Source organism: Pseudopipra pipra, chromosome 25 (genome assembly GCF_036250125.1).
Source record: "Pseudopipra pipra isolate bDixPip1 chromosome 25, bDixPip1.hap1, whole genome shotgun sequence".
Classification (NCBI taxonomy): Eukaryota; Metazoa; Chordata; class Aves; order Passeriformes; family Pipridae; genus Pseudopipra; species Pseudopipra pipra.
The window spans coordinates 5368097-5394895 of record NC_087573.1 but is presented as its reverse complement, the minus strand read 5'-3'; the positions used below and the strand labels follow the sequence as shown (position 1 = coordinate 5394895).

The following is a 26799-nucleotide window of genomic DNA, read 5'->3' as shown; positions in this document are numbered from 1 at the left end:
GGAATAAAATTAGGCTTTTTTCCAGAACACAAAGCAACTGTGGATAAACTATTCAGTTATGTTGCAATAGCTATTGTAGTCAGCTCTGCCCGTGCCCACACCAAAAGAGAACAAATCCCAATTCTGAATGGGTTTTATATTGACAGGTCGTGTAGGCACTTCTGAAAAATCCTCTCTACGCTGAAATCAGCACTTTTATTTTTATCTAAAAGCTTTGTATCAAATGAGTGGCTTAGAAGTGTTAACAAACTGGCCAATATTAAAAACCTCTCTAAACTCAAGCCACTATTAATGAGGTCTGAGAACCCTGAACAGAAAAGGAAAGAGATCCCTTACAATGCTGGCTCCAACTGAATCCACAGTGTGTCATTTACACAAAAGAGGAGAACAACAGCCCAGCAGGATATGCCAGCACGACTGGAATGTGAACACTATAAAATTAATTTTAATTTACCACTCTGGGTTAAAAATAGGTATTTTTAAAGGATACACAGGATCACATTGGGAGTTCAAAACCCCACAGTCAGTTGAACAATAAAATTAATTCAAAGCCTCAGGTACAACACAGGTTTCCTTACAGTGTGCTTTGTTCTACTGTTTTCTGTGGAAGCTCTACCGTATCTTCTAGGGAAAGGCACAGGCTTTTATATACATAAATATTTATTTACATATACATATCTAAATGGCAAAACTGACTCTCACAAGACATTTTTGATAACCAGAAAATACATGAGCCTAAGAAAAAGCCAGACAGAAGCCATCCCACGTCCATCCAGGGTTATTTAATCACAAAGTTCTCCAAGCATAAGGTCTCTAAACTCTTGGAGACTAAGGAGCAGAACAAGTTTCACGAGGCCTAGAGAGGGAGGGGGATGGACAGGGAGAACATCCCTTTATGGCAGCAGGTCAGAAACACTGTCCCCTTTCAGTGCCAGGAGAATGAGGAACACGCTGTGCTCTGGCCCGATTTAGATGTTCACAGAACTTCTTCCAACCAGTATCTGGGGAGGTTTAATCCCCCAGCACTGAGAGAAGCAGAGGAAATAGGGATGTACAGCCCATTTGCATCTCTTCAGGTAATGCAGACAAACTGGTAAGAGTGACAGGATTTAGTCTAAGACAATATCATCATCTCTCCTGGTCTTCTCCCCAGGAACTGCTGTGTTGGCTACACTGGAGGAGATCCTCCCCTGTCACTGACTGCCATGACTAACAGGGACAATCTTCCCAGAGGAGCCAAGTCTCCTGCACAACTCTTCCAAATTTGGGATCAGACAAAAATGCTCAGTCCATAATGGAAAGTTTGCCAAAAGCACAAACCAAATTTTAAGCAGAATTCACAATCCTTCCCAACCAACACCTGGCACTCAGCATGATGAAGGCTGCCCAGCATCCTGCAGCTTCAGGCAGATGAATCTGTATTTGATGTAACACTTACTAAGAAATTAAACAGATAATTCTCTTCTTTATATCTTCCTTCACAGGTTATAAGCACTCCCCTCTTCAATCTTTTAAATAAAAAGATAATCAAGTACCGTGGTTTTTTAAAACTCCTAAAAATTATGAAGACCTGAAACTGGACTTCTCCCAGAAACATGCCAAAAAAAGATCCAAGTAGAAATGGTGAGAGAAGGGCTAAAGCCTCTACTAGAGCAAATGAGAATCTCAGTCCAAGTGCTGCCTTGTCACTGTGTAGAGCAGCACAGGATGATGCCCCAGGGGCTGGCAGGCCCAGCTGTGAGGAAGGCTGAGAGCCTCTCATGGTGACAAGAGAACAGACCTAGTCAAGGAGATGAAGATAAAAATTGCTCCCAGCTCTTCCCAGGCCAAGCAAAGTCAGGGACACATTCAGAGCAGGAAGGACCCATCTGGCATAGAGCAGCTGGGAAGGGCCTGGCTGCTGCTCCCAGTTCAGCATCGAGAGACCTGAGCAAACACCAGGGATGGGAGAACCCAGAAGGAGAAGAGATGGTTCAACACCAAATGAAGGAGAAGATCAGGAGTGAACAAGTCTTTGATGATGGTGCCACAAATGTCCAGGTTGGAAGTTCCCTGCGTGGCCGAAGCCTGTGGGAGTGCTGAATTTCTCATTCCCAGTTGCAATATTTTTATGTTGCTATGACACATAAAAGCAACATATGAAGAGGGGCTTCATCCTCTTGTGTGTGCAAGACAGCAAAGGTGAATTTTTATCAAGTCCCTGCTACAAAGGCTTACACAGAGATCACCAGGAAGGAAGACAAGAATCATGTCTAAACGTGACAGCAGAATATTCTACTCCAGAAGTCCTTCCAAGCCAGTCTTTGAAGTACTGCAAGAACACAGGAGTGACAAGCTACACAGCTCCTGCTGAGGCAAGTAACATGCAGGAACCACACACGTGCAGTTCCACCAGCACAAAAAACAACTGCTCCAACAAACATGTTGTTCAAATCAGCACAAATGGGTGAAAGTTGTCCAGATGGAACAAATGAGACTCAATTTTTCCTGGAGTACTCCATACTTAAGACTGTTGGACATGAGCAATACTGTCCTCCACATACATAAACACAACATAAACACAACTGTCCCCTGAGGCTCGATGTGCCCATGGTGAGTGTGGGTGCCATGACCAATGGCTTTAAGCTGAAGGAGAGCACAGTTAGATGGGATATTGGGAAGAAATTCTTCCCTGTGAGGGTGGGCAGGCCCTGGCACAGGTTGCCCAGAGAAGCTGTGGCTGCCCCATCCCTGGAAGTGTCCAAGGCCAGGTTGGACAGGGCTTGGAGCAATCTGGGTTAGTGGAAGGTGTCCCTGCCCATGGCAGGGGGTGGAGCAAGATGATCTTTAGGGTCCTTTCTAACCCCAAACCAGTCTGGGATTCTGTGTGTGGGTGGAGAATGTGCAGTAGAAGATGGTAACTTGTGGATCCTGAGAGAAAGGCTCTTATATCAATACAGGCACAAACAAACTCATGTAATGAGGAGATCTGGCCTTGGCCTTCTGTTCTTCTGGCTCTTTTCAACTTATTTCAGACGTGGAAGTGCCAGCAGGACCAGGCAGACAGTTCACAAAGGACGTGTTACTCAAACACTGCCCTACCTTCAAATCTCCTGAGCAAATAACCTGTCTAAAAGATTCAATATAAAGAGCAGGTATTTTTCAGAGTTTTCATACAACATTCCCACTAGCAGCAGCTCAGGGAGTTAAGGCACTTCATTTCTCCACAAGACAGAGAGTAATGAATACAATGACACCTGCACTATGGACAGATTTACAGCCCTCGTGGCACAAAGACAAGTGGACTGTATCTTGTTGGCTGTGACTTTGTACCACACCATTTTTTCCTTGGAAATAAATGGAATAAATTTACTGCCCAACTGTCTCACATGGAGCAAGAGGAGATTTGAAAGCTCAGAATGTTTAAGTTATTACACAGAGTAAAGGTGAATCTCCCTGTCAAAGACGGCTCTCTTGAGGACACTGAGAGATTCCTCCAATTTTTAAGTCTTGCAGAGCACTGGAGTCCATCACTGGCCACTGACATCCATCTCTGGTGCCTCGATTTTGCTGCAGACACACAGTGACACTTACCTGGTTTGTCTCTTGCCGTTCAGCAGCTGCTGGGCCACTGAGGCACATTTGTCCGCGTCCTGCGTCACCAGCCGGAGGTGTCGCAGCAGGTCGTTGTCTGGAAACTTTTTCATTTCTGATTCTTCTATCAAAGCCTTAAAACTGATGAGACCTGTTGGGAAAGACATTAAAAGCTAAGAAGTCTCCCTCTGCCATGGATTTCCACGGTAAGGCTTAGAAACACAACACATTAAGTGAGTTTCTATTTCTACTCCAGTTTTAGTTTGTGTCAAAGTGATTTACAGTCTCGTCACACAGAGACAGCTTAGCATCATTTCTGGGACTGTAACAGCTGAAATACTCACTTCAAAACATGAAATGACATATGACTTCTTTTGTCTGTCACATAAGAAAAACGTTGCTACTAAAAAACTGAAAAATTAGCCCTTTTTATGTGCTTCAGACCACAGGTAAGACGCTCACTTTTTTTGTTGTTAATTTTTGCCTCCAGAGCCTCGTTGACGTTGGAAGCCCACTCGTTGTACGACTCCGCGCGCATCTTCAGCGCGTTCATCATCGGGTACAGCTCCTCCAGGGTGTAGCGGTACCTGCAGGCAGCACAGAACTCAAATTGAGACCTACAACCACACCACGGCTCTTCCTGAGACAATTTCAAAGTTGCAATTACTTCAAAAAGCGATTTCAGCAGGACAATTAAGGAACTGTGAAAGTGTCTTAAAGAAAGCTCCATTCACGTAGGACAAAGATCTACCAAATAGCAAAGGAAAGCTGACAACAGGAAGGAAAGCTCTGAAAAGCAAAACAATATGTCCTGGCATGGACTGGATATAAGGGACAATGACCTTGTTGCTATAAATAAAAATACAAACTAACTTAGCCAGCAATTTTTGCCATTATAGAGCAAGAAGAGCTGAATGCTGAAGAGAAAGAGGCTTTGTGTGCAAGCACAAAACAGGCCCGTTGTTATGGGGGCACTGGATTTGCAAAGGACTGAAACAGAAACAGAAACCAGCCCTACTGACAGCAAAGCAAGCAGCAGATTACCAAACCACAGTACCTACACAGACAATAACAACTTCAGATCATGGTATTAGTTGCTATCTCAAGCTTACCCCACTTTGTATTTGTAGGTGGGACAGGAGCAGAGGTCCTCAACATGGTACAAGCACACCAACAATCCAGGTTTACAGGGACAATAAACTGCTGACATGAAGCAGGTGGTTTTACACTTCAAACACTGTCGCTCGTCATCAGGGAACAGCTCAAATGTCACCCTCTCTGAGTCGGTCACTCCCTGCAAGACAGTGTTACATCACTTCAAAGCCTAACAAAGAGGTGACTGTTACAAAGAGGTGACTATTCCAAGCTAAAACATCAGAAGGTAAATTTATCAAAGGAATAAAGAAGTTTTTAGAAATAAGATATTAAACCCAGGTAGATAGAAATTTTGGTAATGAAAAAACAGCTTTTCTGACTACATTACTGAAAGGAGAAATATTACTTTAAAAGCAACATTTGAACAATATTAAAGGGCAGGTGCTAAAACAAGGTGCACAATAAATGATTCTTTACCCAGGTGGTCCTCTGAAATTCATGACACAGGAAGGAACTATGTACCTCTAAGCCACTGACTCCCCACTAAAAGTACCAGCATGTCCTCACATCACTGTTTCAACTGTTCCTTCATTCATTATAATAAATCCCATCCCTGGAAGTGTTCAAGGCCAGGCTGGACAGGACTTGGAGCAACCTGGTCTAGTGGAAGGTGTCCTTGTCCATGGCAGGAGGGTGGAATGAGATGAGCTTTTAGGTTCCTTCCAACCCAAACTATTATTTCCAACAACTCACCAGTTTATCAACCTTCTCACGCAACCTCTTCTCCTCTTCAATCATAATAGCCATGTCCTTCTGGACCGTAGATGCCACCACAACGTCCAGAACATCTGCTTTGGAAGCCATCTTACAGATCATCTCGTCGTGGGAGAACACACAGTAGCGGTTCAGCAGCCGGTAATGCTCCACGCACTGGCGGCCCAGGGGCAGCTGTGGGACAGACGGGGCATTGGGGGGTTCAGCTGGACAGTGACATTAATGGCACTGACTCTTCACATGACTGATCAAAAACTACCCCAGGGAAAGGCCAAGACAAATCTTTCTTGCAGCAATGTTCATACTTCACAGCGTAAAACGAGAGAAATCAAGACAGCACTTTGGCCACAACAACCCCCTGCAGCGCCACAGGCTGGGGACAGAGTGGCTGGAGAGCAGCCAGGCAGAGGGACCTGGGAGTGTGGATGGACAGGAAGCTAAACAGGAGCCAGAGTGTGCCCAGGCGGCCAAGAAGGCCAATGGATCCTGGCCTGGTTCAGGAACAGGGTGGCCAACAGGTCCAAGGAAGTGATTCTGCCCCTGGACTCAGCACTGGTGAGGCCACCCCTGGAGTGCTGTGTCCAGTTCTGGGCCCTCAGCTCAGGAAGGACATGGAGGGGCTGGAGCAGGTCCAGAGGAGAGCAACGAGGCTGGGGAAGGGACTGGAGCACAAGTGCTGGGAGGAGAGGCTGAGGGAGCTGGGGCTGTTCAGCCTGGAGAAGAGGAGGCTCAGGGGAGACCTCCTCACTCTCTGCAACTCCCTGACAGGAGGGGGGAGCCAGGGGGGGTTGGTCTCTTTTCCCAGGCAACTCTCAGCAAGACAAGAGGGCTCGGTCTTGAGCTGTGCCAGGGGAGGTTTAGGTTGGATATTAGAAAGAATTTCTTTCCAGAGAGGGTGATCAGCCATTGGAATGGGCTGCCCAGGGAAGGGGTGGATTCTCCGTCCCTGGAGATTTTTAAAAAGAGACTGGATGTGGCATCAGTGCCATGGTCTGGGAACCACAGTGGTGTTGGATCAAAGGTTGGACTTGATGATCTTGGAGGTCCCTTCCAACCCAGCTGATTCTATGATTCTAAATTGTGCACACCAGGAATGCTCATGGCTCTTGCCAGAGGCCTCTGTGGGTATGAACTGTGTAGCTGGGGGGATGTCCTCTCTGGAGAGGCTGTAATTAGGGGTAACTAAATCACCAAACCACAGCAGGCTCAGGAAGACCCAAGATAAAAATACACAGAGGCCAGGGAAGCATCAGAAGGACAAGTACAGGCATCTGCCCTGCTCCCACCACTCGAGGAATGTCCCATCTCAGGCAGGTGCAGGGCACGCTGGGCCTTCTTCTCCCTGACATGTTTGTTTATGGGGACATAAACTGTGCTGCAGCAGGAGAAACTGCTGACTCCATGCACTACTGAAGTCCCTAACTGGCTGCAGGCAGAGCACAGAATTCACCATGAGCTGGGCAGGTCACTCCCAGCTTTATTTTGAGGTCAGGCAGATAGGGATGTTCAGGGAACAATGAGGTTATGTGCAAGTCCAGAATGAAACTCACGGAAAGACAAGAGGAAAAATCAAACCAAACCAACTGCCACATGAGCACAGTTGTATTGCAGAAAGCTTTCTTGCAATATTAAGTCATCTTCCTTTTCTAAGTGATGTTTTTTAAATCTAACAAACTTCTCAGTTGGGCTACACTTACAAATAGCCAGGACCCTTTTGGGGGGGAGAAAAAAAAAAATCAGGAGAAGAGCAACTTGAAATATCAGAAGCTTCAAAGGATCTTTCTGAGATCAGACAACACTGTGTCTGAGTCATCTGCTGGGAAGGAAAAGTTACTTGTAACTTTGGAGCAACTCTCCTCCATTCGTGCCTATTTTAAAGACAAAGAACTTATTCACTAACTGTGACCTAATAACTGCAATGTGTGCCCACCTCTGCTGTTTCAGTGAGCTGAGTGGAGCTTACTGCCAATGAAGTACTGGTCTGCAAACTTTCTGTTTGAACTTGAGAACTTTCTGCTCCCTTCTCACTGGAATGTTTTTCCCTAAAAACCTACAGCACCTCTGCTATCCAAGAGGATGCACTCACATGAGATGCAATTCCTATTTTTTTGCCCAAGAGGACTGTTTTTAATGTGTGTTACATGTATCACAGAAGCTAAAAGCAGAAAACATACCCAGGTTGATTTTGGTTTCCAGCTGCAGAAAGTACCTCTTAGAAAATTCCCAGTGCAATAAACTGGGAAATTTCATTTCAGCTTTTGATTTGAAAAGGAATTTGGGAACACAAAAAGGAGCAGATTCCAGCAGCACTGGTGTATCTTGTCCTCCAGGCATGCATGGGGCTGTGCTTCCCTCCTGCTGCAAAAGCTCCATCAGCCCTGATGTACAATTCCAAACCAAATCTTTGGAACCAGAGGAAACCCACAGTTCAGCGCATGACAGAAACCCCTTCAGCAAACATCACACTGCCAGTAACAGGCTTCTTCTGATCTGCGGCCTAGGTTTGTGCATCAGCAGTAAATCAGAGCTGTGCAGTAGCTAAGAACAGGTTTGGAACTGCTCACTTAGGGAAAAAACTGGTTTGGAACGTACCCAGTCGACGGTGCAGAAGTTCACAGCTTCAGCAAAGTTGAAGCCCTGGTTGAAGCCGCTGTGATAAGCTCTGGGAAAGGTGATCACAAACTCCCCAGCACACTGGTTGGTCCGGTACACCTGGGAGGACAGACAGACCAGTGTTAGCTCACACCTAAACAGAGCTGCAAGGAGAACATGGATTTCCAACTCCCAGTAACTTCTGTGAGGACTTTGAAGCGTTTTAACCCGTAAGCTCAAGAATCACAACTGGCATTTGGTAACAGACCCTGTAAAACCCCGGAAAGCAAAGGGTTCCATTCAGCCACACCCCCACTCTGAACAGTTCTAAGTCGGCTTCCTGGGCCTGGTGCACCCCACTGCCTCTGGGCAGGGGCTCAGGGCTGGGGTTAGCACAGATCCAGCTCTCTCCAACGTGCAGCTGAAGGGGAAGAGAAATTGGGAACCTTAAAGTTCATACTGCTGTAAACCTGACACTGTTGGGGCTATACAAGTCAGCATGCAAGCAGTTAGGTCTTCCTGCATCTTTCCATTTTGGAGGCTACCGAAGCTTAGGAGACACCAAAAATTTTGCTGCTTTTTCCAGATTTTCCTTTTAAGTCCCAAGGTCAGCTCATCAAAAGCCAATTAAATTGTAAAGGGACATAATTCCCATGAATAATCTAGTATGGAATAAGATGGAAACTGATGAAAAAAATGTTTTTTAAATACCTAAGGACTTATCCAGGAAAAATAAGAGGATGTGGATGACAAATAAAGGAAGAATGGGGTTTGGGCCCTTGACAGAAACTCTATGCAAAAAAAAAAAAAAAATGGTGTCTGATTGAACAGACATACAAGAGCTCCTGCCATTGTTCCAAAGGTTGAGCCTAAACCTTCCAGCTGAGACACAGAAACAGAAATATCCAAGATGGATCTCCAGAGAAGAGCCTGCCAGTCATTTCCAAAGGCAATGATTCCACTGCCCATCTGTTCGCACTGGCACATTACACTGGATAAGGAAGATGCAGCACACATGGAAACCACCACACCATCTCTGTAATAAAAGTGGCTTCAATTATCAGCTTTAAGTAGAGTTCCAATCAAAGAGGGTTGGGTTGGGGAGTAGCACAGGAGTCCGACACATACAGGCACCCCGTGGGCCATCAAAGTGTTCGGGTTCATTATGGTGACAAGTTGGTGCAAGAGATCTGGCTGGGACTCAAATAGCTCTGGAGCAAGTTTCTTCATTACATCCTCCAGCTGCTCAGCTGCGTACCCTGGGGCTCCATACCACGTTTTAGGCTCCCCCCTGCAAGATTATTAAAAAAAGTTAAATATAAGCAATCTTTAAGTTACATTTTCAGTCTTCTGCTTTAAAATACACCATGTCAAAAGAAGGGCATATCACCAGGAAGGAATGCAAAGGTTCTGTACCTTCTTGAATCTTCACATTTTACACAGGTCCCTCTCCTCCAGATCTGCTTTTAACTGCCTACACTTCTGAGCAGGTACTTCAAATATTCTGGGGCGGGGGAAATAGTCTGAAGAAGTTCTCACTGAAGTTCTGCTGATTTCAGCACAACTTCAAAACATAAGCTGCTTGTCTTTTCCCATGAACACAAACTCTCTCTTGGGTTAATCAACCAAAGCCAGTGCTTTCTGTCTTGTGCTTAACTGCCATAAAAGCAACACACAGGAAGCAGAAATCAAACTTCCGAATTATGCAAAAGACTTCAAGGGGAAAAACAAATCCATATCCAGAGGAGGAAAAAAAAGAACTTTTAGCACCAGCTTAACCCAAAGCAAGCCAGCTGAGAGAATTAAGGTGATGCAGATGTGTTCCAGCAGATACTGTTTCGGGCTTACACTAGCACTGGCTCACTGCAGCACTGAGATGAAAATGCCTTCAGGGCCTTATAGAGAACAAGGTTAGAAAAGGTCTTTAGAAAGGAAAACAGACAAATCACCTTATCCCAGACTCCTGAGGAGCCGGCAGAGCAAAGGTGACCCAACAGTGTTCTTTTTTTCCAGTAATCATGATGCAATTTGGAGGATTCCAAAAGGAAAGAGTGAAGTGTGAATCCAGAAGCCTATCCCTACCCCTGTATTCACACAGCCCCTGTGCTGGGGGAAGAGGAAAGCCAGCAGGATGGGCTGTGGAGGGGGCACTTACACTGGTATCACAGTTGTTATGCAGTGTTAAATCACTAGGCAGCCTTGGACCTGGTCACCATTCTGGGATAACTCTGCAGCCTTGGACCTGAGCATTGTCCCAGAACAACTCTAGAGATTCATGAAGACAGATGCAACTAAAAACCATCCTGTGTCCAGATCCAACACTGGGTTAGTCAAGACTTAGTTCTGCTCCTTGATATGTGTCAGCACCAAGGAATGAGTGACAGCAGATATGAACTGTGCTAAACTTGGACCAGGATACTGGAACTGGTGGTCTCTGGGCTTCAGGAGAACAGGTAAGAGAGAGAGACACTATTCTACTGGAGGTGTTGAGGTGCCAGCCCGAGGGACCAGCACACTGCAGGTGGATGGAAGTGACAGTTCCTTCTGACATCCTGCCTGTAGAAATACCAGCAGCAACTATGATAATTCTTCCTCTGACCAGGACTGACATCTTATTTATTAGTTTCCAAGCCTCTCTGAAGCAGAGATTTGGTTTTTTTCTCCTTTTACCATTTCTAGAACTAACACAGGACTCAGAGTCCTGCAAGAGGACTGTTGCCTTCAGCCCTGGGAAAGTTCTGCTGCTGCAGCCTGGGTCACTTGGGATTAGCTGCTCCCAGTGCTTCATCAGGACATGGGCATGTGGGAGCTCCTCCACGGCATGTGGGAACACTGAGGATGGACACACCATCCCTAGGATTTGCCAGGAACCAGTCCTGACTTCTGGAGTCTTCAGAGTTTGCAGCATTGTCTCTGCAGCAGCAGGTTGTTCACATCAACTGCTCTGGCCAAGAACAGCTTTAACCTCAACTGCACATTCCTCTCCAATAGGCTAAAACCCCAGATTTAAACCTCTACACTGAAGGGAAATAAAGAAGAATATCCTCAAATGAAAAGATGTCAAGGACTTTCCTGCTGGAGGATAAATTAATTGAAAGCAGGTCAGGAAAATCTCACGTGTATCTGAATGAACATATGTGTGCACATGCATGTGTACACACTGAAGCACCTTTCTGGCCTTGCTGCAAACACTAATGCAATTTGGGGCACATTATGGAGGGCATAAAGCCATTCTAACAACGGTGAGTGAAGCTCTCCTGGAAGAAATGAAGGTTGTACTGCAAACAAACTCCTCTCCTGCCCACAGCTGTCAGCCCGACTGAAGACCCAGACAAAGGGGAGGAAAAAAGCAGCAACACATGACAAGGAAGATCCTCTTGACCATGTAATCCTGTCACTCCTTTACTTACCCTCACTCAAACATTTGTTTTAGTAACAGTAAGTACCATGAAGGCAAGTGAATTAAGTCACTGGCTCTTGGCTGCCCTACAGCAGCAGCTATTTCAAGGAGCAGCAACTGAATAACCAACCAAAAAAGGACCCTCTGAACAGCAGCTGGGATGTGGTTTTACTGTTCATGTGAACAAGAAAAGGGAAAGAGCTTGAGGGAAAGAGGTTTCAAGAAGAGTGGCAAGAATAATCCAGACTCTAGGAAACCTGTTGTAAAGTGAGAAGTTCAAGAAGTTCAACCTATTTAGAATATCAAAGAGATGGCAAAGATCTGTCCTGATTACACCTGACAAGTGTTGGCTTGATGAGAGGATTTATGACAGCATGATCCATCTAACAGACAAAACATGCCGGGTCTGAGTCGTTAGCTGAGGTTAAGATGATTTTTAAAAAAAAAACTCGCATGGTTTTTAGTTTACATTGAGCATAATAAAACACTTGATGGAGTATCTGCTGCATCTCTCATGGATTTTTAAAACTGGGAATGGATGTCTCTTTCCAAAATATGACCTCTTGTCCAAAAGCAAATCAATGTAGGAATTACACTGTCAAATTTAACCCCGCTGTGACAGGACAGCAATGGTTACTCTGGCTGAGCTCTGTGAATCTGGTTTTAGTCCACTAATTAAGAAGCAGAAGGGGAAAGGAAAGGGAGATTGTTTCCCAGGCTGGGTTTATTCCTCAAACTCACCAATGCAGATAGTTAATGGAATAGCTCCAGTGGTCTTCTATATGCCAACAAAAAGAGGAAAAGCACATTCCTACATACAGCCAGGGCAATTTCATCCCACAGATGTCTGCAGTGATGTGAGCAAGCACAGACTGCTCCATCACAGGCATGTTGTTTAAATTCCAGCCACTATCAAGGTATTCCTGAAAATTGAACAGAACAGTTGCAGGTTTATAAAACAGGAAGTAAAAAGCCCAAGAAAATAAAACTGCTGAAGAGCAACAGAAGAAAAGGACCTTTTCCAACTGAGGAATATAAGAAACAGGTCAATGAATGAAAGACTAAATCCTCCATTTTCTTTGCCCCTTTCACAACCCTGACCTGACCTGCTTTGTTAAAATGAGACCTTTTTTATTTGGTTTTATTCGGTTTGGCAGTTATTTATTAACTACTATTAACCTGTGGCATTGGATGATCACAGCCAGTTTTATTTATTCAAAACCCTGATATAACTCTCCTTTTCTAATACTCTGCCAGATACACAAAACAAACACTTTGCAAACTAGTTCCATTACTGTGCTTTGAACCAAGGAGCCTTATTTAACAAAAAACTGCAATAAAAACATTCCCAGTGAACTCCAAGACCTACCTCTTCTTCTGGTCTAACTTTAAACTTCCCACCCCTAACTGGGAAGCCACTGCCAAACTCCTTTGAAGCAATGTCAGCTCCATATTCCACAGTCACATCCTCTTCAATGGTACTGACAAGTCTCCAGAATTCTTTTTCAACCAGCTCAGTGGGGACCATCTAGGTATGAGAAGAAGAAAAAGGAGTATGTACTGAGGAATCAGTAGAGAAGAAGTATGTGCATCAAAGCTGTCTCAGGAAGGAACCTCCATTAGCTTGGAGCCTTTCCCCATTTCAGAACTGTTTCAACAAGAGAAAAAAACTGCAGCAGAAACGTGGTTCCAGGAAATGCTGCTACTCTCTTCTCTCAGGAACGGGTGACAGTCAGAGATCTCCTCCCTACAGACACTTCTTCAAAAGTGGGAAGAAACAAACAAAAGCACAAGCAGCTGGTGGAACAAAAAAACCATGACATCAGCAAGAATCGGGATTCGCTGGCGTAAATGAGAAGGTCTGACTCGGAATTTCATCCCCTTCAAAATCAGGATTCTTCCCTCCCTCTCCAGAGATATCTATTTTAACTAAGCATGCTAAATGAACTCTATATGACAGCACCAGGGTAAGGCAGGAACATACATGTACTGGCATGTTGAAATAGTCTGACTTGAACGCATCGGCCATCTCTCCGAACGTGCGCAGGGTGTAGTCTCGTGCTGCTTGTTCAAACCCAAAGGCTTCTTGAGGCTTGTTACACTCCTGCAATTGAAAAGGTGATTGTTTCCATATTAACACAACACTGTGCTCAGAATTTACACAAATGGGCTACTACAACAGCATGTGAGGAGTAAGAAGGCAGGACACCTCACTGAAATGAAGTCACTGCCCCAGGGATCAGAAGAAGAAACGCTGCTTGATTCACCAAATCACAATATTTATTTATAAAGCTGCATAAACATTAATGAATTAATATGCCTAATTTCTCCTTACTGTTGCAGAGCTATGCAGAACAAGATCCATAGAGCACTACACTGAAGCACCCAGTGAGACTCCAATTTTAGGCAGAGGAAAGGATGCCAATTAGATGTTCTTCCAAGGCACACCAATTTTTGGCATTAAGTGACAGCTTTCCAATTTGAAGCACGCCCAGTCTCCATTTTAGCTGTACCTCTATCACCTTGTTTGCACAACCTTAAATAACAACAAATTGTATTTTCAATTCCTCTGATCGATCTTAAAAACAATCCCCAAAGTAACCTTCAGCCTAACTGTAACAGTTTGTCAGATTACCTGAGCCAGACACTGGGGACACCTCCAGTCCCCTTTGGGAACATCATGGAGGGGTGGAATTAAACAGAAGGTGTGGTAACTGTCATCACAGCCATCACACAGCAGGAGCCGGTCCTCATCGTTGCCACTGCCACACAGGAGACACACGTACAAATCCACCTGTAACACGAAATTCCAGAGTGGGAATGTGAGTACTGAAGGTAACTCATCTGCCACATTTCCCAAAGCTTATTGTTCCACTTTATCTCTGCAATGGAAATGAGACAAGCAAACACTAGATACTCATGTAAAAGTTTAAATACTCCTCTCTGTAATCTAAGGAAGGACCACAAGAGCTGCAAGCCCTTCCATGTGTTTTTTTTTCCAAATGCCAGAAGACTTGACTCAGTGCCAGGACAGTTCACATCAGCAGCACTGTGGCCTCAGCAGGTATAACCCAACACCTGCTGGGGGCTCACAAACCCTTCTCCTGTTGGTGTGCTCAGGTGTTTCGTTCCCCTCTGAGACCACGTGGCCTCAGAAGAGAGAAAGAGGTTCCTCCTCCTTTTCCCCCAGAGAAGGCACCAACCTGCCAGGAGAGCTTTGGGCAGGGGAGCAGCTGTTAATTGTCATGGAGCAGCTCCCGAGCCCCAAGGAACAGGCACAAGCACTCCAACCTTGGTAGGGCTGTCTGCTGCCTGTCCAACATCCCACTCTCACCAGCAACAGCCTGGAAAGCTCCTCCCAAACACAGAGCAGAGCTGTGAGGACAGGCAGACCCTCATCTCCTGCTCCTCCCCACAAGCCTTTTTCATGTGGGGCATGGTGGTGTCAGGCTTCTGGTATTTGCCCTCTTCATTCTCAGCTACAAGTGTGGATTAAATGAGAAGATGTTTGTTTTAGGAGGGACTCAAGTAGTGGCACAGGCAGAAAGAATCTTGGTATGGGCTTTTCAGAAGTGAGACAGCTACCAGTGCTTTCAGGTTGGGGTTTCTAGGAGGGGGGTTGGTGGTGTGTGGAGAGTTGGAGCAGGAACAGGGTTGTTTTTTTTAAGATGCATTTCAATAACAAAGCTTACAGTTCAGTGCTGAAATTGTGGAATTAAGGGCAGGTGTGTGGGAGTGCCACAGCCTGCACTGAGCTCCCCTGAAGTTAAAGAGCAATGGGGAGAGATCGGGTCACACAAGAACCGCTTGCACTGGACTAGGCTTTCAAAGTGCTTATTTTGAGACTGTACCTTGGAGACAGAAAACAAGTTACTTTAGTTATAGATGGTGAAACTTAACCATCCTGTCATTTCCAGCTTTGTAAAGCCAGAACCTTTAGCAGTATGGATATTCCAGCAGGCCCAGGCATGCTTCAGCCACAGGGTTCTAGGAAGAGCACAGGAGTCCTCAGTGTGACAGAGATGACAGGAGGTTTTGCTACACACCCCAGAGAGAGCCAGAAACACCTGCAATCCACACACAGCAGCAAGAAGCCAGGGGGTACTCACAGCATTGGTGGGTTTTTTAGATCTGACTTTGGATTTGTCCTTCTCTGGCTCCCCAGAAAGTTCTTTCTTCTCAGGGAGTTTCACCAGGCTGCGCATTTCCTTGTCTGGGCAACGGAAAAAAAATGAATGTTACAAAACGTTTCAATGCTCAACATTCGCTGTTATCGTTTGTTTTATTTATTACTTAGACTCCCTCACACCAAGTTATTTGCTGAATTACTTGTTATCCCCCCCCACTTGTTTCAGTGAACGTAAGGCAAGATTTGAAGACCTGCAGTGCCCCCAGAAGTCGGTGTTACCTGAAAACCCAAGCACAACACCACGAGCCAGCACTAACTACAGAGCCCACAGTGATTAAGTCCCATTTCAATTAATTTAAATTAAATTATGAGCAGATTCATAAGCTAAGATTTTGTTTCCATGTGGTGTTAATAAATGCTGTCAAGAGCTTTTTCCTTCTACTCTTGGGGAGGGGGGAAGTTTACAGACTCCTTGAAGAAAAAAAATCAAGTTACAAAACACCCCAATCTAAACAAATTCTTGAAAAAAGGATTTTGAATGAACAAAGGAGACTTACGGACTGCTCAGGTAATTTAAATTATTGCATAGTTGTAAATGGTCCCTATATTTATTTGGCCAAATTATTTGTCAACAAGTTTATTCTTCTGTTCGATGGCATTAAATTTTGCTTCTCAGTCTGAAATGATTATTTCTTAAGGACAGATAACAACAGACTCAGGACTGTTGATAGCAGCAATTTAATCATATTGTGGGAACTTTATCATTAAGGCCAAAACACAGTATCAACTTTTGCCTTCATGAGTTTAATTTCCTGATTTCAAATCCAAATTCTTTGCCAAAAGTGTCTGAAATCTCATACATTCTTAAAAGAGTTTCCTCTACTTAAAGCTCGTGGACTGATGTTATTTAAAATACAAAACAGAAATATGGCTCCAATTTCATTTCCAATTGCTCTGCAAGGGACACCCAAGTTTGAAAAAGTAGGTTTTTCTCATCTGGAAGTAACTTCTACAAGAAAAACAAAAAGTACTTCCAACCCTTAAAAGAGCTTTTACCATAAAATCCAATTTTAAAATTAAATTAACACGAAGTTGTTGTTTTTTTTTTTTAAATACTTTGAATAGTTCCAACTGCTGAATTTAACTCTGGTCTTAAAACATGTTTGTACAAAGTAACAGAAGCTGCATTCAGGTTGTGTTTCACTCACCACTGTCACTCTTTGGAGGGGCACATCCCATCCTGCGTCTCAGATTGTGAGTTCTGGCTTCTGGAGGGTCAGACTCGGTTTTAATATTGGTTGCCTTAAAAAAAGGGAAAAAAATCAGACAAGGGGACTCAGACTTTTCAATCAAACTCAGAAACATTTAATACATACAAAACAACAAATCTAAACAGCCACCTGAAGTTCTGAAACACTTCTCTTCAGTTACTTAGACCAGTTCAGAGAGAAATAATACAGGGAACAACACTGGAGATTTGAAAGCAAATCTTACAAAAAGTCCATGCCAATAACGATGCCAGGCTTTGGGTTTGCTTTCAGTGGGACCCAATAAGAAGCAAAGGAACAAGGAACTCTGGGCTTTCACAGATTCTCTAGTGCTCTTGAGAAGCAGAACATGCTCCAACAAGGACCTTAGCTGGTGCATTGGGGAGCTTTCAACACAGAATAATGTTTTTCCATTTAATTTATACATTTCTTCCCTGAAGTTTTGAGACTGTGGAAGAACAATTCTCAAATTCCTCAGCATTATGAGAGATTTCTCCAACACTGTATTTTTTAAGCTTAACTCCTTAAGGAATGAAGTCGTGCAACAAGTCAGTCACTATCAGCCACTCCCTGAACTCCCAAAAATGGGGTCTGTGGTGCAGGTCTAAGGCAGGACTGAACACAGCCCCAGGTACTCCAAGGGGTGGGGGCTGTTGTTCACTTTGGGGGTTTTTGTAGGCTTTGGTTGTTTGATTTGGATTGTTACAGAGCTGGTTTTGACATTACTTCCCCATCACTTTTCACGTTCTCTTTGTCTAAATGTCTCCATCAGACCAGGCATCAATCCCACTGCTTAAGATATGCAAAAAAAGAAGCTGTTCATTGTATGCAGCAGTTCTGCCTCAGGGCCAGTGGGCCTTGAGCCTCCAGCAGTGAAGAGACAGACCCCCAGCTTCTGCATCTCCAGCTTCTCTGGGTCTTATTCTGTGCCTTAGCCAACACTGAGGCCTGAGCCTTTTATCACATCAACTCATCTCACTTTCACCTCCCCAGCATTACTGTAGTCTTTCACACCAAACTTTCCTACATCAAGCACCTAAACCCTTTGCATTCCAAACACAGCCTGTGATAGGCACTGCCCTTTTCCTTTCTCATGAATGTTTTCTCCTGGCTGTTTACTCAGCAGGTAAGAAAGGGCCAGGTAAAACTCTGTGTGTCTTACAACTGCAAGCTAACACTTATCCTACAGGACAGAATAATTTGCAGTACTTCTCTGTGCTTCACTTTTTTCAGAGGTTTATGGTCAGCTTTTGAAAAGCAGGAAACATCAAACTGGTAAACATGAAAATGAATTTAAGATTTACAGTTTAAGACACTGACAAATCCTTGTATATCTCAAAAAGTTGGGACACAAGAACAAGCATTACTCCTTTGCAATGAGGTCAGTGCAAATGCCAGCTGCTTGGAGCTTCAGTGTTGAATAAAATGGATTTAATCACTGTGGCTCACTGCACTGAAATGGTACGGAAATGTTCACATTAACAAATCTTGTGGAAATTATTGTCTAAAACCACTGCAGCTCCTTGCTAAGCCAGTCAGTTCCTGCTGCTCAATTGAGCCTTAGCACTGTGTGTTCCAATTCTATTCTCAATCAAGGATTTTTTTGCACAAAAATTAGGTGCATGACACCAATGGTGCTTGGGGCAAGAGCTGAGAGGGCAGCCTTGCCTTTTAGTTAAGGATGAGCAGCTGGTTTCCACCAAAATCATAAAAATGTGCCCTCTTTGTTAGTGCCATCTGACACCACTGCCAGAGAAACAGCTGGAATTTTAGTGTATATTTGTCTTGCTGTTAATCCTTAAGGGATCCATGAGGACAAGCATCCTGTAACCACAGGCAGACACTCCAAATGGAAAGCTTCAGCCCAAACTACCGAGGTTTGCTCAGAATTACAAATCCACTTGTAACCAGGTATTTGAGTGGAAAAGCTTTGGAAATCCTTAATTGTAACTCATTAACTAAGCATAATTACAGGCAGAATTTGCAACAACTAAGCTGTACTATTGGTACTAATAAAGACCAAGACTAGAACAATGGGAGTTAATAAGAATCTGAAGCGAACCGTGACCTTCCTAACTCATGATGTCACCACTAATCAGACCCTCTCCTGGGAACATCCTTCCCTTCTCTTCATCCACTCCAACAAAAGAAATAGGAACTCTCTGGAGACAGGATCATCAGGCTGGAAAGGTTGGAGCCACAGTATTACTGTTTTCCAGCAATAAGGGAGACACACCATGATCTCCTAAATACGTCTTCACAGAAGACACTGAGATATAATCAATACATCTTATGCTTATCCAAATAAATATTATTTCTTAAGCACATTTAAGATTGTATCAAACAACTTTGACTTCAGGTTATGCATTTTTCCCTTACATTGCATGGGTAAGTTATCAAAAATTGATAGAATTCAAGAGTGAAAAATGAAATTCAACAATGCTAATGTTACAACCAAAACCTTCCCTGCTCCAACAGCTGGCTTCAGCTCATGAAAGGTGTACAGAAACCTCCCAGCACATTTAAAGAATAACTGCAGCTCACTGGCTGAGAACAACAGATTAAAGCTGCTTCATTTCCACGACTTGTCACCTGCATTTTAATCCAAGAGCCTCACAGTATTTACCACCATGCTAAAAACATTACTGTACACACCCCTAAACAGCTCCCACAGCAGAGCCTCCCAGAACCCCAAACCTCAGTAACACAACTGTTGGAGCACCAGGCAGTTCTTAGCCCATTTTGTTAGGATTTGTGCCTTTCTAACCGCCCAGGCTGTGCCCCCAGAGCCGAGCCCTCACCTCGGCCGTCAGGCGCTTGGCTCGGCGCGCGGGCGGGCAGGTCTCCGACGGCGGCACCGACTGTCTCTGGGGGATGTCGTGGGGCTTGTACTCCTTGTCCTTCGTGTCACTGCTGAGATCCGGTTTCTGCAAGCACTAAAAGAGACACAATTTGGTTACTTACATTTTTTCTGCCTCCGCCTCCAACACAAATTCCGTGCAGAACAATTTCCTGGCTCGTGGGAAAGAACAGAGACAGGGCTCTGATAATTACTGTGCTGAGCTAATAAAACAGCATGTATGGCAATGGTAGAATTACCTATCTGAACAAGTGACAAATTCACTTTTTCCTGCCCGTTTAGTGACTGCAATAACCATAATAAAGGATCTTAAAGCAAGCTGAAGTCATCCCTTAAGTGTTATGAGCACTGAACATTTCTCTATGTGAGATCCCAACCTCAACTCTTCTAGCAGATGGGGCATTTTCAGACTGGATCACCAGCACTCTGGAACTGCTGCAGTGTCCTCAGGTTGCATTGCTGTGATGCCAACAATATAAAAGTAAATTACAGCCTGTCAAATATCCTTGTGCTAACTGAAATACAGCCTTGTCCAATGGACATCGCTGGAGTTCCCTTCTTCCATGTTTTGGAGAGGACAACTGCTCCATGAATTAAGAGCAGAAGGGAAAAGATGCAAAACCAGTTTTAGTTTCTTTCAAGTTGCTGAATGAACATATTTAATTGCTGAAAACTGTGCACATTTTTGGCAAGAAACTGAATAATTAATAACAATTCCCCGTTTGTCAAGCCACACAACACTCAGTAACAGCAGACAAAATGCAACAGTTTTTAATGAGTAAACAACAAATCCTACAGAAAGAAAAAATCCCATGTTGTCAGGAAGTAATTCACAGGAATTGCTGGATCCACATTTCCCCTGTTCCTGTCAGAAGCATTTTCTCAGCAAGAGAGAACAGTGAAGAACCACTGCAGTGGTGTGAGGATGATGATACTCTGTGGACAGCACAGAAATCAGACTTTCAGGAACAAATGACAGCCAGAAGGGGGGATGGAAAAGGAGGAAAAAGTGGTATTTTAGAAGACAAGTCTATGCTGAAAGAATTATGTATTTAACAAAATTTCAGTATCGGTCATGGGCAGCAGGATGAGATTAACCATCACCCACAGACAGCCCACAACTCTGACCAAAGAAACCTCCAGGACTCCTGTTTTCTTTCACACTGCCTTTAGTCCTAGACTTCGTAGGCTCTAGATTTATTCTCTGAAAGCAAAGGGGGGACTTCATTTCAACATTAAATACACAAAAGCACTCAACTTTGCAGCGAGTCCTGGCTGACACTCAAAGGTGGGCAGGTTGTGGTACCTGGAGCCCAGAGCAGCTGGCCCTTCACAAGAGCTTGTCCCCTTAAGGCTCACACTGGAAGAAGAATCACAGGATGGTTTGGGTTGGAAGGGACTTTAAGGATCACCTCGTTCTAAGCCCCTGCCATGGGCACCTTCCACTAGACTGGGTTGAACACCATCCAACTTGGCTTTGAACGTTTCCAGGGATGAGGCATCTACCAAAGATGATGGGAATTATTTCACATCAACGTCAGTGGAGGAAAGTAAAAAAAATAACAATTTCTCAGAACAGAAAATGGACAAGCAGAAAAAGCAAGCAAGTAGAAAAATGATGAAAATGAAAGACAAGAACTTCCATAAAATCTGATTCCTTGAATTGTGTCCTCAAGTGAAATCCAAATTTTTCACCAAAAGAAAAACAAAAAGTTTCTACTCCTTCTGGTAATAGAGGACATATGATCCTTGAAAATAAAGATGTAGAAGGCAAATAACTTTTCCTAATCAAAATGGTAAGGAAACCTGGAAAACCAACAGATAGTATAACTTGCCTCACTTTAGTGTCAAGGAAAAAAACCCCCACAACCAAAAAATGAACATTCACTGAAAAACACCAGAGCACATTTCCTAAATACTGAGGTTTCACCAACTATTTATGCACAAACATTTCCCAGTGCCTCCATAACCTGAGGCAAAGCAGTGGCATGAAATGGTTGTTAATTAACCATTTCAACTGTACCTAGAGAAGACCTAGAAGTGTAAGCCCTGTCTTATGGATGAGAATTCCTCTGAACCTCCTCCTTTACTCCTGCACTGACCAGATCAACTGCTTTCAACCAAGGACACAGATGACATCTCTCCAGTCCTTCCCTCTCCCAGTGAGCCTCTGGCAAGGCTGAACTTCTACCAACAATTCACCATAAGCTCATCCTGTGATCATCATCTTGTTATATTCCAAGAAGATGGCTGCACAAATGATCCTTGAACTCCCAGTGGTGGCAGACAGTAAGTTGAAAGCCCATCAGCTGAAACCATAAAGGAGCAGCTCCTCTAGCAGACAAAGGACACAGAAGGAATGGTCACAAGGCCTCCAGGATGTCAAAAGATGGGGGAAAAAAAACAGATGCAATTTATCTCCTCCAGGTTTAGATGTTTATTAGTAGTAATTAAATTAGAGTAATTTACACATAAGCCAATCAGTCAGGCTCCCTGTATTTGCAGAACACAACAGGTCTACCCCTACTACTTATCCATGGAGGATAAGAACCATCAAACTCCAGAGGTGCTCATTTTTCTCCAAGAACAATAAAGGGTGTTAGAGAACTATCTCACACTGAAAGATCTTTATTAGAGGCACACACATATAAATCTTTGGAAATACAAAATCCTACTCAGGCCACTAAAGCCTTAGTTTGGAAGAGAGACCAGACCCACAGTTACTGAACCAGCTGGATTCACTGAAAAACAGGAGCAAGACCATCTCGAGCCCCCCCAAACTGTAGCTGGAGATGACTGTTTAAATCATCAAACATCTGGGCAATGCATCACAGAAGATGCACTGACAGAAGATTCCAGACACCTCAGTTCAGGCAGGGGAACATTTATCCCTCTGGGCACAGAGTATGACTCTGCAGTATCACAGATGGTTACTACAGGTAGGAATGTGAGGTACAGAACCAGTATTGACAAGTTCACTGCAACTGCTCTGGAGACAAAACACCCAAGGCCTGTCTAATCCAACGTTTCAAGATAAGAAAATAAACACCCCCCCTGTGGACAGCTGCTTTGAGTATTAGAAACTGGCTGATTTAAGGAATTTTTGCTCTTGGACTGAACAAGAGCTTTAATAAAAACATGTTATTCCTGTCCATCCCCCTCTGAACAGCTCCAGAGAGTTTCACTATTTTCAGTATGTAGATAGAAATATCTCCAACTGGGATATGTGTCAAAATAACTCCTGTATTTAAGCCACGCAAACAGTTAATGCTATGCTCAGATCTGGATTAGATTTATGGCACAGTCATCAGTGGAAACTACACCATTCCATTATTCTTCACTTTTGCAGGAAAAAAACCCCAATGGATATTTCAAGTATTAACAAACAAAGGAAAAAAGCAAATCAAAGGAATCAGTGAATGCAAGCACTAATCTTGTCTGGATGATCACTCAAGCTGTGTGAAGGGCTTCTCTCAAAAGGCTGTTGAAGTATCACGAGGAGGAAGCATCTCCAACTGACAGCTGTCACATCCAACTTCTTCAAAAACACAACTCAGGTGCTTAGGTTCCCAGCAAAACACTGAACAGACACACAATAATGGACACCTACACAAGAAAGCATCACTTACTGAGAACACGTGGAAGGAAGTCAAAAACAATCTCATCTGAGATTCTTCCGCAAAAAATGTTTTGCAAAACAAACTCACTTGGAAGACAAGGTTGTCACGAAGAAAAAAAAGTCAAATTAGAGTGAAAAGTGAGCTAAGCCCAACATATTCCCATGGATTCTCTCAGGTCATTCAAAAATCTATGTCTGACACATACAGAAGGGGAATATTTTAACAGCTTGGGGCGGGGATGTGGAGAAAGTAAAAAAAAATAAGTTACCCTTACAAGCATCACTTGTCCAGAACTGTCTCCACATCAGTTTGAACAAATGTCAGGTGCCCATTGCAAGACAGAGCTTGAAAAGTAACATTTAAAAAGAAGCATGTCCTCATCTAAGAAGGTTTTTCTTTTCTGAAAGGGTTTAAAATACTGAGCAAACCATGAATGTGAGTATTAATTGTGTGACAGACGCTCTCAGGGAAGCCCCGTTTCCAGGGTACTGTGGAACCACGTTCACTGCACTACAACTTTTAATTAGATCTTTCCCTGTGCAATTGCACCTCAAAAATACGGCAGCAACGTCAGATGGAACAAACACATGAGCTCAAAAAAACCCAAAGAGAAATCACGGTTTTCAGACCTAATAAAAATGCCAAGTTTTCGTTGAAATGTCTTCAGAAAATGGTGCTGCTTTCCATTGCTTAACAAGAATGTGTTTGAGGGAAGCCAAAATACTTTTGATCCAGCAGTTTCCTTAGCTCAAAGATTTTTCTATTCAACTTTATTTTGTTCTTATCCACTGTTTGCAAAAGACCCCTCTTTCTGAAGGATCTGCAGAATTTAGTTGTTTTTCACTGAGAATTGATCATCACTGCCCAAATAAAAAGTCTAATTCTAACCTCTCTGAACGTGTATCAAATCCCTCTCTCATTTCTGCAGCTTTGTGTAAAGGCCTGTGTTGATTTCTGCACACAGACACAAGCTTGTAACAGGATTAGGGCTTTTATTGCTTAAAAAAGGTCAACACTCCTGTCTTTGAAAGATCATCATGGAAAGAATATTGCAAAGAAATAAAAATGGATGTTGGCAACTGCAACCTATTTTGGTTTTCCAAATAAATGACTACTGCTCTAAAAGAGAAGGCCTATTCTTCATCAGAGATTACATGGTCTCCACTCTCAACAAACCCTGAGTTTTGGTTTAATGGTCAAATCAAGGATTGATGATTGATCCAGGAAGGATGAAGATTTAAGCTTGGAAAAAGTCCCAAGCCACACTGTCAGCCCCACTGCAACAGCCAGGATGCATTCTTCAACTTGTCACCCCTGGTGAACGTGAGATGAGTTCCTGTCCCAACACTGCCATGGTTTGCACAGTCCCTGGGTCACCCTGGGTATGGGACACAGACCCACAGCATTTGTTCTGGCAGAGAGACGGGCCTGGGATGTTCCATGGATTAGCAGTACTTGGCATTACAGAAACTACTACAGGAAGCCTGAAAGTCTGTTATCAGGAAGCTTCTGTAAACTGCAGAGAGAAAATACAAACAGGTGGTGTTCAAAGGAGGAGTAAGAGCTTACCTTGAAGACTAATGCTAAAAATTTCACTTTTAATTAAAAGTCTGCCCATGGCTTTCTGAACTGCCTCCATCACACAATGCATCTGGTCACCTGCATGACACTAAGCACGAAATGCAGCTTCACAAATGTTCCAGTAATTAAGAGAGCCCTGACAGACTGGCTGCTAAATTAACTGGACTCAGTGTAGCTTACCAAGAGGCTGGCTCCCGACTGGAACAAGTTGTAGGGGTAGAGGATCCGCTCGTAGTGCGCCCGGATGTGTGAGCCCACGGCCTTGCCAGGAGCAAATCCCATCCTCGTGGCTATTTTGGTCCATTTTCTCTCCTTGCAAACTACATCAAATCCTCCTTGTTCTGCAACTAGCTAAAAAGTGAAAAGAAAATGCTCATATATTTAATAATAAAATTATCAGTGTTTAAGGAAAAAAGGCAGGACAATGCCACAACTGACATTTTAAACCAGAAAAATATAGATTTTAAAAAAAGCCCCACAACACATAAAAGTTGTTTTAAGGCAATAACTGGAATATGTAACACATAACCTATTCAAGAATTACAAACAAGTCAGTTCCTGTGTTCCATGTGCAAACAGTCACTCAGCCCACTGAGAATTTTTTAGCTGCAATTTGTCACCTTGTATCCCAACACAGCTTTCTAGCACAGGACACTCAGTTCTCACTGGAATAAGTGCTATGAAATAAGCTCAGAAAAAAACAATAAAAACTCCCCTAAACACAAAGAAAAGAGAGAGAATATACCTTTGGGGTCAGAGAATCCCATCTCTTACTATCAGAATACATGAATTTCTACAGAAGTTTAACAAGTTTCATCCTAAAAGTAATTGGATTTTTTTTCCTCGCATATTTCTAATGGAAAATTTTTTCTCTCCCTGCTGTCATTGTTCATGAACTTTTTCCAGTTAAGCCTAAGCTTATTCTTGACCTGTTTACACCGAAGTTCAACTTTAAAGAAGAGCTGGAAATTTAACATGATCTCCAAGCTCACATGAGAACTTCCATTATAGCATATTACTTACTATCTTTCCATGACAATGTATTCTTACTGTCACATTAGTTGTGTTAGCTGAAACAAAGAAATACTTTTTCCAGCTTAGATACACCCCAAAATCTTGCCTGACCAGCAGTGATACCATCCCAGGAACTGAGATAACACAGCAGCTTTTCAGCACGATTTTCTCCCTAACAGTCTTACTCTATTAAGCTGAAATAAATCCAAGATCTTCCTCTCCACATGTGGAATTTTCAGCGTGCATCCTTGAAGCTCCCAAAACTTTGCAATCTGGTCCAGAAAATTCAGTTTTACACGAGTTTGGGCCTGCAAACAAACAAACAAACAAGTGAACTGCCTGGCTTTGCCCTCTGCAAGGGTCATTTGCATTTTTCCCTCTTGTCATCTGAAGAAAAATAAATTGTGTCTTTTCTCAAGTCAGTTTTTGTTACTTCTTACTGCACTGAGAAAAGTACTTTCTGAGAACAGCCAAGCAACACTAAAACCTCCCTAAATCAGCTGCACTGTTGGGATTTATTGCATTTATTGCATTAATAATTGCTGGTTGCACAGCAATTCCCTCAGTAAGATCACTGTGCTGCTGCTATGTTAAATAGCAGTAACTTAAATTTTGACACATTTTATTTTCATCACATTTTCTATTCTTAAGGTAAAAAATAGCAACGTTTGTCTGTAGCTTGTCTGTAAACTCCAGGGAGCTCTGAACAGCTTGTGGTCACACAAATCCCTCTCTTAGCATCCCAAATCTGAGCCCTTTCCTTGACATTTCACATGACCAAGTCAGGACTTTAGAAAGCAAGAATCAGGAGAAAAATCAGGCACAGAGTCACCACCATCCCAACTGGTACCAGCACTGAGCCAACCAGGGCTCCTCATGCTCCCTTTCTAGTC

The 26799-nt window shown here is 43.5% G+C and overlaps 1 protein-coding gene across 1 annotated transcript in view; it reads right to left on the bottom strand.

Annotated features, from left to right (window-relative positions):
• Positions 1 to 26799, bottom strand: part of KDM5B (lysine demethylase 5B) — a 55930-nt gene that overhangs the window by 15620 nt on the left and 13511 nt on the right. Inside the window, exons 3-17 of the mRNA XM_064636022.1 lie at positions 26092 to 26214; positions 25073 to 25243; positions 19633 to 19767; positions 16772 to 16865; positions 15544 to 15647; positions 14070 to 14228; positions 13419 to 13538; positions 12804 to 12962; positions 12176 to 12357; positions 9163 to 9325; positions 8035 to 8154; positions 5422 to 5616; positions 4686 to 4867; positions 4036 to 4160; positions 3574 to 3724 (exon numbers count right to left, since the gene is read on the bottom strand). Coding sequence (XP_064492092.1) covers positions 3574 to 3724; positions 4036 to 4160; positions 4686 to 4867; positions 5422 to 5616; positions 8035 to 8154; positions 9163 to 9325; positions 12176 to 12357; positions 12804 to 12962; positions 13419 to 13538; positions 14070 to 14228; positions 15544 to 15647; positions 16772 to 16865; positions 19633 to 19767; positions 25073 to 25243; positions 26092 to 26214 — 2183 coding nt within the window. The remainder of the gene's footprint in view (positions 1 to 3573; positions 3725 to 4035; positions 4161 to 4685; positions 4868 to 5421; positions 5617 to 8034; positions 8155 to 9162; positions 9326 to 12175; positions 12358 to 12803; positions 12963 to 13418; positions 13539 to 14069; positions 14229 to 15543; positions 15648 to 16771; positions 16866 to 19632; positions 19768 to 25072; positions 25244 to 26091; positions 26215 to 26799) is intronic.